Source organism: Kwoniella botswanensis, chromosome 2, assembly GCF_036426115.1.
Source record: "Kwoniella botswanensis chromosome 2, complete sequence".
NCBI classification, from domain to species: Eukaryota; Fungi; Basidiomycota; class Tremellomycetes; order Tremellales; family Cryptococcaceae; genus Kwoniella; species Kwoniella botswanensis.
Window position 1 is genome coordinate 385,485 of NC_088600.1, and position 14,785 is coordinate 400,269.

Here is a 14,785-nt window from a genome sequence, read left to right on the forward strand (position 1 = left end):
AAAGACGAATATCCCAATGGGAACATTCTTCCTATCATCTATTGCGCAATTGATAACAACATACTAGCATCGCTGACAATTCGGAATACCGCTATGTAAAAAGCATCGATATCTGGAATAATTCATGATCGCCATGATGATTGTGCGATAGGTAGTGACTGATCACACCATGTGCCTGAGAAGCGGCTAGACTACGAGTGACTGGCGCAGTCCATGGAAGAAAAACCTTCGGAGAGATACCTTCTTATCTTGATGAACCCTTTTGCTTCCGTTTATCTACTTACGCTAAATCACGAAAAATCGATGGTATCATCTAACGCAACCTTTCTCCATAAATCTCATGTGGGAACAGATTACCCTGCTGATAGGATTATACAGTACTTACGGATATCTATTCATCGGACGTGTGGCCCCGACTCCTCTCGCTTGCAATTACAGTTGCACCATCGAGTGATTGACGATGCGATTGCGAATTTGTCGGTAAGAGTCAGGTCCCAGAAAGACGGTTGCTGCAATATAGCGTGATCGTCTCTTTTATATACAGATTCATGCGTTGGCCAGTGATATAAGCCAGAATGGATGAAAGGAAACTAAGACCCTCTTCTTCCTGCACTTATTCGCCCAGACTGCATCACTCATTCCTGTGTATACCTTCGACGATCAAGTCTGTGCGAAGATGGCTATTCCAGCTCCTCCAGTCGTAGCCAACCCGGGCCTTACGGAAGTGATCGCCCCTGCCGCTGCCCCTGCATCCAAGGACAGTACACCATCATCACCTGAATCATACGACGATAAACATCAAGATCAACTGTATACATACCAATATGGTTCTGGACACAACAGCGTCAATTCATCGGATGATGAGTTAGATGCGAAATGGTACGAACCTCCTGACAGTTACGAATCCAAACATCGATGGGATCCTCGAGCCACCTGGACACCAGAGGAAGAAAATAAGTTGAGGAGAAGATTGGATCTCAAAGTGGCTTTTGTAGCTTGTATTTGCTTTGCGGCTTTACAACTTGATAGAGGAAATGTAAGTTCTTTCCTCCCCAGCGTAAAAAGATCCACACAATACACACATAGATACTGAACTACGAGAGCTTGTTGAGTAGATCTCGAATGCCTTATCGGATAATATGTTAGCTGATGTTGGTCTAACTACCAAACATTGTAAGTGACATTCATACCTTTAAGAGACAGTAAGCTGATAAGTGAATGGTATCTTATTAGACAATTACGGAATGACCATCTTTTACCTTTGTTTCTTATCAGCCGAATTACCTTCCCAAATGAGTGAGTCATCCTCACCTGATATATGTATATATATATATATATATATATGGATATATAGATTGAGGACTATGCTGAATGATTTATTGTTTTTAATAGTTTCAAAAAAAGTAGGGAGCGATATATGGATCCCAATCCAAATGATGTTATGGTCCGTCGTGGCTATCGCTCAAGTGGGGATCAACGGTAAAAGTTCTTTTTACGCTACGAGAGCCTTACTCGGGTTACTCGAAGGGTGAGTATCACTCTTCCATTGTGTACGTCTGCTGCTCATGCACTTGCTGACCGGGATCTTTCAATTTCTCAATATTCTTTTTGACTCTAATAGAGGTTTTATCGCCGACACCATCCTTTATCTTTCGTACTATTACACCGCAGCAGAATTGACTTTGAGACTATCTTTCTTCTGGATCTCATATACCGCCACCAACGTTATTGGAGCTCTGTTGGCTGCTGGTTTACTAAAGCTCAGAGGTCACGGATCGATGGAAGGGTAAGTACATGCTCTCCACAATCTAAAATACCCGAGTATGTAGTGTAAAACTGACCCATTATTGGATGAAATAGATGGCGATGGTTATTCTTGTTAGAAGGGATAGTAACTTTCTTGATTGGAGTCTGGGCTTTCTTCTATTTGCCTGCTAGTCCCACTCAGACCGCTAAATGGTGGAGACCGAAAGGATGGTTTACAGAGTGAGTCTTCGAGCTCGATGCGTCTTTTTGCCCCAGTATGCGTTCCAATTTCATTCGCTGATATAATATTGTGGATGACTTTAGACGAGAAGAAACCATCATTGTCAATAAAGTATTAAGGGATGATCCTACCAAGTCGTCGAGTACGTCTTTGAGTCTTGTCTACTCCTCAGTACCGTATTGTATGCTGATACAGTAGGATCGATCATAGTGCACAATCGAGAAGGTCTATCACTGGTTGATCTGTGGAGATCACTCACAGACTACGACATGTGGCCTTTGTACTTGGTAAGTGTAGCTCGAGTTGAACCGCTCATCTTGCTGTATAAAGTAATATCGCTAAACGGTCTATTGGTCTGTTCATTTGTTAGATCGGTTTAGTGGCATTCATCACTCCTTCAACCGTCCAAGCGTATTTCACCTTAACCTTGAAGAATCTGTAAGTCTACTTGCGACCTTGGTCTATTGAACTAGGGATCTATACTTGAGAACTGAGAGAACTGACTTTGTTGTTTGGTAGGAAATATACTACTCTCCAAACCAATTTATTGACTATCCCATCATGGATCCTTTTCGCCATTGGTAATTTCACGTGTGCCTATCTCTCCAAGAAACTCAATAGTCGATTATTGTTCATCCTTGTTCAGCCTGTTTGGCATTTGGTGTTCATGATTGTTCTGGTGACTTTACCTGATACTACTGGTCGATGGGTCAAATATGCTATATTGACTCTGGTCCAAGGTTATCCCGTGAGTCCAATTTGTGATACATTACAATGATGTGTCATAACTGATTATTGACTACTGTGGTGTTTAGTACTGCCATCCCATTCTCGTTTCGATGAATAGTATGAACGCCGGTTCCGTACGTACTCGAACCGTAGCTAGTTCAGTGTACAACATGTTCGTCCAGGCAGCTTCGTTGGTGGCTTCAAACGTGTATCAACCTTGTAAGTGTTATCTTTGAACGTCATGTCATTGTGTATGCAGTATAGAATACTGACTGTGTTTGTGTATCCTAGCCGACTCACCATACTATCATAAAGGTAATAGAGTCCTTGCTGGTCTATCAGCAGCTTCCATCGTTTTGGTCTTATTAGCGAAATTATGGTATATCTATAGGAATAATCAGAAATCGAAGATTTGGGATTCATGGACTGTTCAAGAGAAGGAAGATTATCTAAGAACAACAAAAGATAAAGGTAATAAGAGGTAAGTTGATTGAGTGTGGTGATCCAAAAGAGTTGAAGCTGACCAGCATTTCCACAATACTACAGACTGGATTTCAGATTCTTACATTGATCAAGATGGGGAAGGATACTGTAAATATTTTTTAGTTCAGGCAACGATTTGACGGGAATATAGGCACAACGTGATATATAGGAAAATGCGGTGATGTTCCAGTCGTGCGAAATTAGATGAGCCGTTTGACAAGTAGTTGAACCTAGATATAAGATGCAGAAGATGTTATTGACCCTTGGCCCAGTCATTACATTACATTAGGTAGCAGCAACCGGATTAAAACAACACGTTAGTATCATTGTGTCATAATTATACTGAACAGTCAATCTACCAGGCATATCTACTATCCAGACTGGTCATAAGTCTATGACTAGGTGCTTTAGTAGGTATCGCACCGGCTTCCATGACGCTCTGACCATTTGGTTCATATATGTATGTCATGGCCATACCCGGTGTCTACGAACGTACGTAAATCCAGTACAGTATATCAGTCAGTCAGTCATACTGCATTCGAACATGGCGTGTCACTCACAGTAGGTATCTTCTTCCTCTTCTTAGCCGGTTTATCATCATCATCCACCTGTTTACTTTTCGGTTTCAACATCTCGGTTATCTCCATTGCGAATACGTAGTATATCAATCCCGCAAGGCAAACAACAGCTATCTTCCTTTGGACTGGACCAAGTCCGTCTATGTAAACAAAAGTGCTTTCTCGTACGATTTCATGAGGAAGACAACAGCAGATCAACTTACATATACCGATGATCACTATCGCACTGATCATTTTCAAATGCGTTAACCTCTTCTGCCACCTATCCCACCGACGACGATAAGGATAGTCAGCCACACATATCTAAATTGGATGAGTATGCTGGGGAGTCGGACATTCGAGACTTACTTCTTCCTATTCTTCTCGTACGCCTCTACAGCCTTTTTGGCTTTTTTCTGCCTTGCACTTTCCTTAGCTTCCACTTCAAGTCTCAGTTGTTCTCGCGCTTCGGGGGTTTCTCGTTGATTATAATGACCACTATATATCGAGTATTAAACACTTCCGCAAGTGTACAGATCAAGAAAGCCTCTCCTCCGGTTCTCGGATCGTAAGAAAGTATGTGATGGGAATGTTTACTTACACATGAGCAGAATTACCTGCTTCCCACCACATTGTCTTCTTTGTCGAATCTTGACCGGAAAGGCGCTGGGAGATTGAGGGAAGATATTAACAGGGTAAGGGAGGAGATGAGCAGAGTGAAGAGATGGAATAGCGTGAGTGTTCTATACGGTGTGCGATATTGAATGAATAGCATTGTCAGCTTTGTTAGATGTGAAAACGAAGATGAGGGATGTTTGGGAAGTCGAAGAGAGACTCACAGTCCATTTTTAGGTGCGAGTGGATCTTCGATTATATCTGGCATGGTTCGTTGAGATAGTGACGATTTTATGAGGGTCAGTATGAATGTTCAGTATGTATCAGTGTTTACATTGCTAGGAACAAAGAAATGAGCGTGAGGTGTATTCTCATATCTGTATTTCTCGTATGTAAGGTTGACCAAGGTGTTTCTAACGTTTCAACTGTTCATGTTGAAAAGAGTGATAGTATGAAGTATGAAAGGATGACCCGTGAGAATATATAAATAATGTTAGGGTCTGTACTGTGGTGCTCTGTAAGATATATGTTAATCTTTTGGTTCATGTTACATCCCCAGGCTAGAAGAGTATTGCATACCAGTTCCATCAATCATTGCGGTCTAGCTTTTTTCAGGTATAGAAGGTTATGTTCGATGGGTTACATACCCATACCCGATTATGTAATCGGCTACGTAGGGAAGATGAGAAACTCAGGGTCAAACACATATCAGAGCAAAACATTAATCCGATCAAAATCAAAATGAAAAGTCTGGATCTTCATCATCTCATCTATTCTTACGCTAGAACAGCACAGCCTCTGTCGAGTATGCTTCTCCTTCTTTGTGACGAAGATAGATCACAGACCATCACCGCTGGGTATATGTGGATATCGATGCATGTATTGCTGTATACTCGACTGACTCTCTTCTCGCATTTACGATACATAATCTCATACACACCTCGCAGCATCCAGCACTACGCGCGCGAAGTTAGCGGAACTGTGGAATTAACTGCCTTGGCACCAGCACTAGCGTTATTCCTATTGTTGTTTGTTTTGACCCTGAACAGCAGCAACACAGACATACACATACACATACAGCAAGCTACCTTGTTCAAGTCATCATACAACCCGTAGTCAAGTTTCACCCTGCTATACTCGTTCAATATATAATAGCAGACAGTGGCTCAAACGATCTCATAGCATTGTCAGGAAACAAGGGGATATCACTCTTGGCTTATAACATCAACATCCCGACATCGCTTTTTACCTTTTCGACAGGTACGACCGAGGTCATTGCGCATTTCTAACTTTGCTGTTTTATTGTTATTGTTTGTGAACAAAGATCAATGCGGTGGTTGTGATTGCGGTAGTATCCAATATACAGCCTAATTCACATCGAACAAGTCGAAGAAGATCGAATATTCAACAATAACAAAGACCAAATCAAATCAAATGATATATCTTCATCTATGAACAGTCGCTCTCAAAAGCAAGATTGAAAGAGAATAATGGATAGTTAGGAAAGGATGATACTGTGACCGTAACTAATACTGTGAGTTAGTTTACGTTCACTCTGTTCCTTTCTACATTTTCTTACGAAACCTCCCTTTCATACCTGCTTGATCTCTATTGTCCTCTGTTTTAGCCTGACAACCGCTCCACCCTTCTTATTCTCACTTTTTTCTGTCGCTCAGGTGATAGAACCGGTGGGGGGATGAACAAGGTTACTCTCCGAGTTCCCCTCTAGGACGTGCAGGTGATTGATTCGATGTCGCTAAGACAATAGAGTAGTCGTTATCGTATGTTTGATCGGAATGCTCTGGAGTTTTTTACTCGAAACAATGTCTTGCTTGTCTCAGAGATATATACAATAGATCTATGACGAGATCATCTTCATTCTTCCTCTTCCCTCTTTTATACTGCGGTCTTTGATTTTTGATCTTTGGCTGTAACAGAAGCTGTTCTCTCCTTGACCGATCGCTTCTATTGTATCGCCTCAACATCGCTTTTCTCATTTGGGTATATATATGTTGATCATATAGCTGACAATTGTACCAATTCTATCTGACTGTCTTACTCGATACCATACCATACCAAACAATCAACCATTCCATCCCATCATCCCATTCGACTCAATTCATCCTATCGGACCCAATTCAATCTGGATTCTCACTCGCATTTCCATTCCAACCAAACGACGTCACTTGGATCACTCTGGTCTTACGTTAATCATTCATACCATACTTTCTCATATCCATCATCCCACAAATCAATCCTTCAACTTGTCTTATCGCTGGCCGATCGGGTCTTCTTCCCCAATCTCAATAAACTACCACTTCATTCATTTCTCATTCCCATACACCTGTCGATCAATGATGCTTTTCATCAGATCACCCATTCCTTCCTCTCATTGTTCATCATCGACATCATCGTCTTCACATCATTTAGGTTATCGCTCTCCTACGCATACACAGCTATCACTTCGATCACCCATCTTCCTTTCATCCTCGCCCCGTAAACGACCATTGGGTGTTCATTCCCCTGCAGATCAGCTGAATCTTTCATGCTCTTCAAGGCCTTTGAAAAAGATTTGGGATCGGTTAGACATCACAGATAAGAACAACGGAGGTCAACCTGGAACTGCTGTAGGGGATATCAATAACCACAATCGTGAGAAAGGTGTTAACGCTCCTTTGAATATAATCATAACCAAGATGGATATAGAAATGGAATCAGATGGGGTCATCATCCCTACACCATCTCGTTCATTCTCCTCTTCGTCATCTTCAATTTCATCGATACATACGACCAGTCGACCAATACTAGGTAGACTCGATACTTCTTCTTCATTAGATTTCGAACCTGGTTTAACTGTCCGATCGTACCCCTCTTCATCTTCTATCAATGACATGACCTCCTCACCACCCAAATCATCCTCTTTACCTCCTGTGATGCACCTCAAGCGAAATCCTAAGAAATTATCATTATCATTACCTGCATTAGCATCAACATCCACCACAGCTTACAATTCCACCTCTTCGCCCAGCTGCAGTACCCCATCAACCGTCTGCCCCACTCCCACATACTCCACGGCCGAATCAGACTCTAAATTCGGTACACCTTATACACCTGGACCGCCCAAGACACCTGCCCTGGCGATGTCACTTGGTCGGTCGACATACCGCGGCAATCGCAGACCATCCCTTCTAAGTCTCATAACGAACCCACCTGGTATTGATGATCTACCTCCACCTACCCCCGGCGCAGGTTCGCATCCATATGCAACGATGAGATTGAAGAATAAAGGAAGGGCAAGGAGTCAAACTGCTATTGACGTGTTGGGTTTACCCAATCATCAAGAGCGACATTCCACTTTCCCCCCGATTGACGAACAACCCTCGGGCGGGTTGAGTGCTTTGGGATATGCCTTACCTACTACGGCTTCACCTGAGGATCAAACTAGGTCTTATAGCGGTTCATCACCTACTACATCTACTTCTACTGTATCTGATGATGCCTCCGCTTCGACTTCGTCTACACCATCTACTTCACCACCACTCCCTACGGCATTTACATTCTCCATGCCTCTAAATAACTATTATCAGCATCCCGGTAAGAGACAGATGGAGCCTTATGAAGATGGACCGATTGAGATTCTTCCAGGTATATTCCTAGGTGCGGAAGAATCGGTACATCAATTTGATACGTACGCTGCGTCAAGTTCAAAAGTTAGGATAATCAACGTTGCTCAAGAGATTGATGATCCTTTTGATACCACAAATTCAAGCTCGACTTCCATGCCTAGTTCGTCAAAAGGGAAAGGAAAACAAAAGATGAAACTTGCCGTTCACCCTGGTGATAGTACAGGTAAAAGACCAGAAATTGAATATTGTCACATTAGATGGTCACATGGTGAATTGGGTTTGGCCGATATACCTCCCACAGCTCAATTGTCACATCTGATCGATCTTCCTGAAGAAGAAGTTTCACCGACTGCGGGAGGAGAGGAGATCTGGGGTTTCTGGGAGACTATAAAGTGGATGGAGAGCGGTAGGAAAAGTGGTATACCGATTTTGATACAGTGAGTTTGGTCAAGATCACAAATGGTTCATCTGTCATTTGGTCTTCAGTGGGCTTTTACTGAATTGGGGTTTGATGATGTGTAGTTGTCAATGCGGTGTATCGAGATCTGCTACGTTGGCTATAGCCTATACCATGGCTTTAGCGGCTATCGGAGCCATGCCTGATATATTAGGTGGGATCAGATCGATGCAGGATGCATATGATTTCGTCAAAAGTAAATCAAGTTGGATAGGACCTAATCATTCGTGAGTTGGCATTTCCACGGGAATTGACATCTTATGAAATCAACTGATGGATCATTTGCTGGTGTATAGATTGGTATTTCAATTAGTGGATTTCGCAAGACACTTGACTCAAATTTTATCTGCCCACCCCGCTCAACTTAACACCTCTTTCCCTTCTAACCATGATGCCGAATTGACCGAGGCCGAATGGGCAAGGAGGAGAAGGGAATTTGAAGAAAGCGAGAATGGTTCGTCTTCACCCTCTATCTCTACACCTTCAGAGGGAGAGGAAGGAGGTGAAAGTTGTATTAGTCCCGAGGAGGCTGATGAGGAAGCTAGAAGGTTGGATGAAGAGATGTTATTGAGGAAATCTAGAAGATAAGGACATTGGATCGATACTTGGTCCAACATCATTTTGGGATATTTCTTTGTTTTGTTTTTTAGCATATATTGTATGATATTTGTTGGTCTGTGGTTAGTCCGTCCTCTTGTATTTTATCTGATCAATCAATCTTGTTATATCACCTCGATGCACAACTGGATATCTGAACCTTTTACTAACGATATATGACAGTGATGACGAGTTACTCTGACATGTCAGGGACCAGTGTGTGGATGATGATCAATGCGTGAGTGTGATCGTGCACTGATCGTTGGTTGTTGGTTGATGGTCGATGGGTTCAATGATGTTCTACGTTGGGTGAATGTAAACAATAACACGGCTTGTACTGACCATATCATCAACGTTGCATACAACATGTTTGTTCTCATTGACTGTTTACTTTGTCTGCACTCACTAACAATCAAACTAAACATCCTTGACGATTTAACGACCTAGTAGGAACCCAACCAACACGAACCCAGCAGCAGAGCATACGACATAACGATCATCAAGAAATCACTCACGTCTACAACTATACCTCCTCACCTTTCCACGATTCCTTACAACTTCACTTTTCCTACGAAATATCCGAAAATCCACCCTCTTTCATCTCCAGCAGTATCATCCTTACCAACTGTCCAACGTTCTTTCACCCACGCTCATCACCAACTCAACCCAATATGATCCCCACAATCCTCCTCTCGACACTGCCCATACCTTCTCTTATCCTCTTACTCCTCATCACACTATACCACCTCACCCCTCTACTCAACATGTTACCCAACCTCACACCGTCCCTACAGAAATTATCAAGCATAATTCCTCATCCTAAGAAATCGAGAAACCTTCCCAGGGAATTTTTCAACTTACCTCCTCGACCTGGATCACCTTCTTCCCACAAGACCAATGATGAAGATACCTCCATCAGAGGACTTTTGGGCGTAAGAGGAAGTTTGATGATTATCTTGTTGGTAGAAGCTCTCGTTTCCCTGGCTACTGGCTGGGCCTATCTTTCAATTACCACCACCGAAGGCTCAGAAGAAGCGGCAAATTGGGCTTTGGTAGCTACTAGTCTAGTACCATTACCTTCTACTTTAGCTTTTCTCAGTTTATTCACCATCCTTTCCAAACCTACTTTATACCATCGACATGCCCCTGCAACATCAACTTCGACAATTAGAAAAGTGATTTTCAAGGATGGAGGTATGACTCATTCAACATTATTACCTCGTATTTTACCTTTTTCAATTCTCTTCACGACCATCACTATAATCATATCGTCAGTCCAACCCTCCTGTGGCGGATATGTGATCCTTGGATACACATCATTATGTTTGATGATAGTATTGGGAAGTGGGACGATAGGGATGTGGAGGATGATCACGAAACCCCGAGAAGGTCTGATTAGACTGAGGGGTGAATCTAGAATGTCATTATACGAGAAAGACAGATTGAGATCTCGGTCCTGTACGCCTGATTCGATGACTGATTCGACGTATAGAGTTAGTAATGAGTTGATGGGTATGACTCAAGAAGAGGGAATGGAGAGAGTTAGAGATACAAGTAGTTGGTTGAGTTCACCTTGTAAGTCATCGATAACTTGTTCACATCATCAATAACAGTGAATATTGAAGATTAACCAATTGATTCGTTGATTTGTGATTATATTGTAGCAAGACCACCTACACCTGTATCATCGTTTGATTACTCTTCGCCGCATGGTACAGTTTCTACGGCCTCCACGAAAGCTACGTTCAAAACACCTAGATCCAAACCATCCAATTCGAGCTTTGCGGCTTCAGCATCATTCGCTGTTCCCCCTTCTACCTCCGCTTTCACCTCGACTACTACACTGGTAACTCCTGAGCACCAGTCGAGGTCCCAAAACGATATATCCGGATCAGCAGCGGAGGCAGTTATAAATGATCAATCATGGTTGAGCGAACCTACCAACACTCCATCTTCTATATCAGCCTGGTCGTTCCCTCCTTCTCCCGCTTCACCTCAACCTGCCATAACAAGGAACCGGTCGCCTTCACCATCAAGTGTACCACTTTCTCCAGATGAGGAAGGGAGAGATCCAAACTTACCTAGACCTGGTGAAAGGAGATTACCAGTAAGACCAAGCGATAGTACTACCTATACACATACTATCGGGTCCACGTCCCCCACGTCAGGATACTTCGACGCATCGATCTTAGGTGATTATTCACCTGATCCGTTCAATCCTCTACCACCTAGAGGGTTCGCCAGTCTGACTAGTTATCCAGTATCTCCTGATCAACTTCAAAGCCAATCAAGCTTGATTACCAGAGTGGCAGCACTTCAATCTGGCGATTCACTTGCCAATGGGATTGTACCCGTAAAGAAAGGATCATCAACTTGGACTTTACAATCTGCTGGAGCGGATGCGTACAAAACTCCAGATCATAAAATGTCCAGAGCCAGAAAAGTTTTATCGACTGCCGAGAGACGAGCGCCGCCCCCTCCACCCATGCCTGTTGATATGCCTTTGCCACCCACGCCCACTCTCGCGAGAAGCTCGATCTTGTTTGAAATTCAAGGGAAAGATAGTATGGAGATGCTTTTGGGAAATAGCGATTGGGTGGAAGTGGAACGTGAGGAAGAAGCATTAGAAGATTGGGGCAGAGGTGGAAGAGGTGTGGGATTGGTGGCCGTGGCTGGTATTGTGCTTTGCTATGTAAGTCGTTGAGTAAGTGGTAGTCTGATGAAGCTGACTTAGTATGTTTTACTGGCTGCAGGGGTTGTCTTTACCGCTTCTCTTGAATGGACCAAAGGACATGGCAATCATCCTGTATCTTATATCGGTTCTCTTACCTTCACCCTTCTTGGCGCTTATTTCTTACCTTTTACGATACCGACCCATGCCTGTTTCGTCAGGTGTCCGGTCTAAGAAAAGCTCAACGAAGACTACATCGACCGCCCATCGATCTCTGGCTTTACTATCCGAATCTCAATTATCTTTGCCCCTTTCCATCTCACCCAAGTTGACTCCTCCAGCTCCTAAAAGAGCTTCAACGATGAATCTCGCTTCTCCAACACTCTCAAAGATGATCGAACCCAAACCTTCTCTCACCACTTTTATCGGGTCTGGGCGACGACATACCGTGTATGGAGGACTGACATTGGCAGAAATGCAAGGGGATGAAGATATGCGAAAAACCCTAGCTAGACGTAGTGGCGATGTATGGATATCTAATGGACATGCTATCGAAGGTGGTGGATTCATCTCAAGGGCTACAGAGATGCTCAAACCTGTACCTGCTATGAGGGTATTGGAAGATACGAGAAGAAGGAACGATGATGGTACCATGAAGAAGATGAGAGGTGGTGTAGTGTCAATGTTGGCCAAAAGAGCTAGTAGTTTGTTCCATTCTCAGACTCGCGATGATATCGAATTGGGCCAATTCGAAGATGCCGATGGTGAACCGTCCTTCGACAAGGGCATTGCTCCTGCTTCACCTGCCAGATCCGGTATAGCAATCTCGATCATTGCTCCTTCACCCGAAAAGAGGTTGTCCAAAGCCACCGCTGTAACAAGAACAGGAAGTTCATACTCTACCGGTGAAGGGGAGAACGAACCTGAAATAGATGCGAGCTATGGAACTGCTGAAATTGGAATGGCCAAAAGAGGCAGAATGTCAAACGGACCGATGTTCATCTTTGGGAAAGATAAGGAGAAGAGGACTGAGAATGGATATGAATTGGATTGGCTGACTGCTGGAGTATTACCTGGGTGAGTGATCAGCCCTATGACCCTAATATGGGTATCTTAGCTGATGTCGATCATGACTAGCCTTGTACCATCTATCAAAATTAGGAATGATGTACGAATCGAGCCTGCTCTCCATTCTGCCCCACCTGGTCAAACCGAACATGACCATGGACATGAAGATCAGCACGATACACCTAAAGTCAGACAACGACCTTTATCGGATATGCCTATTTCGCCATACCAAGAGGGCGATTCAAGCTACGTGACCATGCCTTCCTTCCGAGACTCGTCGTTCAAACAATCTACACCGCATGGTCGAAAACATACTCATACCAGATCGTATTCATCATCTGTCGATTTCACTCTACCTTCAGATTATTTTACGGCTGAGACTGCTACTTCCGTCTCTCGCGAACTTCGTCAACGAAATGCCATGACCAATTTGGGGTTGGAGTTGGGAAGATCCGATACCGTCGAGAGTAGCCGAACGATGACTCATAAACCTTCTTTCGGATTACCGAAATTGGCCAAGGACGACTTCGAAGGTGAAATTAGGAAATCGATCGATGATTTATCTCAACGACCTAACTTCGACGAACAGGACTGTCAAGAACATCAAGTGTCATCGAATGGAATTGACTTGCCGCCGATTCCGACTACGATGACACTAAAACATAAACCTTCCTTATCAAGAGTCTCAGAGGTTACTGAAGAACCCACTTTGGCTCTATCAAATAACAGTGTCGGCCAACAAGAGATTGGAAATGACACTTCTGCGATCTTCTCTCAATCTGCTTTAGAAGATATGCACCTGGCCTTAGCTTTGGGAACAACCATGCCTTCTCCTCTTCGACAAGGTAGTAGTAATAATCTTCAACCGAAGATGTCGGATGATTCGACCCATACCGGTGATTTATCTATAGTCCACAGTATTTCAACGAATGACGAAAATCTAGAAGAGATGGAAAGGATGATGGCGATGGATACACCTACTCGGACCGAATTTGTTATTTCGCCTCCTCCCGGATCAACTTCTGGAGCCTCTGGTTCAGGAAGAGATTCAAGAGCTAGTGATAGATCTGTATCTACTTTTACTAGTGCATATACGACCACCACTACTACAACGACGACAAATGATAGTCCGTTACCACCTGTTCCAACCTTACCTTTAGAATATAGACAACCTGCTTATCCCGTTTATTCCCATCCCCACCCACCTCCCTTGAATACTTTGAACGTGCAAGGCTCGAGCTCGGTGTTGGCCAGACAGATTTCGATGCCTAATATAGGGACTCATCCACCTGTTCAATCGCTCTTACCGAAAGCTAGAAAATCGACTGAGACACTCCATTCGACCAACTCTACTTCTATCAGCTCGTCGGTAATACAAACTCCCAATAACAGGGAGATGAACCATCAACCAAGTAAAAAGGAGTTGAAGTTGGTTAAAGCATTGGAAGAAAGGAATAATCAACCTAGATCACAAACTTCTTTGGGATTTAACGAAAATGATAAAGAGAAAAAGAGTGTGGTGGAGAAAAGAGGTTTGAGACCTTTGACTTTACTTGCTGATAATTCGTCTAATGCGAATAGAAGATCGAGTGTGGGCATGGGACTGAGAGGCGCTGGTCAAGTTGAAGGAGGTGGATCGAAGGGATTGTCAATCTCATCTGATGATAATGATATTGCCACAAGATCGAAAAGTAGTTTGGGAGGAGGAAAGATGTGGGTGGGCAGTGGGAAGGAGAATGTGAGGAAAGGAAGTAAAATATCAGCTGGGTCTGGGACGGGAGTGGGAGTATCAGGAATAAGAGGATTGAGAGCTTAGTGGGTTTGAAGAACATTAGTTTTGGGATGCTTGGTGCTCGATGCTCGATGAACAATTTCTTTTTCTGTATATCAGTTTTAATATACGAAGATTCGATACCATATTTATGATACACTATGCTATGCTTCTTATGCAAATGCATATTATTCTAGCATTTTCATAAGATGCATTATTGATTT

General features: G+C 43.2%; 4 protein-coding genes across 4 annotated transcripts; 3 read left to right on the forward strand and 1 right to left on the reverse strand.

Annotated features, from left to right (window-relative positions):
• Positions 1–676: 676 nt before the first annotated feature.
• L199_007032 (uncharacterized protein) lies at positions 677–3,287 on the forward strand (the record flags this gene model as incomplete). The annotated part of the gene is made up of 13 exons (XM_064892729.1): positions 677–1,036; positions 1,116–1,173; positions 1,234–1,296; positions 1,393–1,528; positions 1,622–1,786; positions 1,861–1,986; positions 2,071–2,129; positions 2,198–2,274; positions 2,358–2,425; positions 2,507–2,735; positions 2,803–2,935; positions 3,008–3,197; positions 3,263–3,287. The coding sequence occupies 13 exons, from the start codon at positions 677–679 to the stop codon at positions 3,285–3,287; spliced, it is 1,689 nt and encodes a 562-aa protein (XP_064748801.1).
• A 267-nt stretch (positions 3,288–3,554) lies between these two features.
• On the reverse strand, positions 3,555–4,389 carry L199_007033 (uncharacterized protein; the record flags this gene model as incomplete). The annotated part of the gene is made up of 5 exons (XM_064892730.1): positions 3,555–3,683; positions 3,760–3,902; positions 3,981–4,039; positions 4,126–4,254; positions 4,358–4,389. The coding sequence occupies 5 exons, from the start codon at positions 4,387–4,389 to the stop codon at positions 3,555–3,557; spliced, it is 492 nt and encodes a 163-aa protein (XP_064748802.1).
• Positions 4,390–6,728: 2,339 nt separating this feature from the next.
• Positions 6,729–9,042, forward strand: L199_007034 (uncharacterized protein; the record flags this gene model as incomplete). The annotated part of the gene is made up of 3 exons (XM_064892731.1): positions 6,729–8,434; positions 8,520–8,681; positions 8,751–9,042. The coding sequence occupies 3 exons, from the start codon at positions 6,729–6,731 to the stop codon at positions 9,040–9,042; spliced, it is 2,160 nt and encodes a 719-aa protein (XP_064748803.1).
• A 680-nt stretch (positions 9,043–9,722) lies between these two features.
• Positions 9,723–14,606, forward strand: L199_007035 (uncharacterized protein; the record flags this gene model as incomplete). The annotated part of the gene is made up of 4 exons (XM_064892732.1): positions 9,723–10,626; positions 10,716–11,743; positions 11,805–12,799; positions 12,860–14,606. 4 exons carry the CDS (start codon positions 9,723–9,725, stop codon positions 14,604–14,606), a joined length of 4,674 nt encoding a protein of 1,557 aa, XP_064748804.1.
• Between the last annotated feature and the right edge of the window lie 179 nt (positions 14,607–14,785).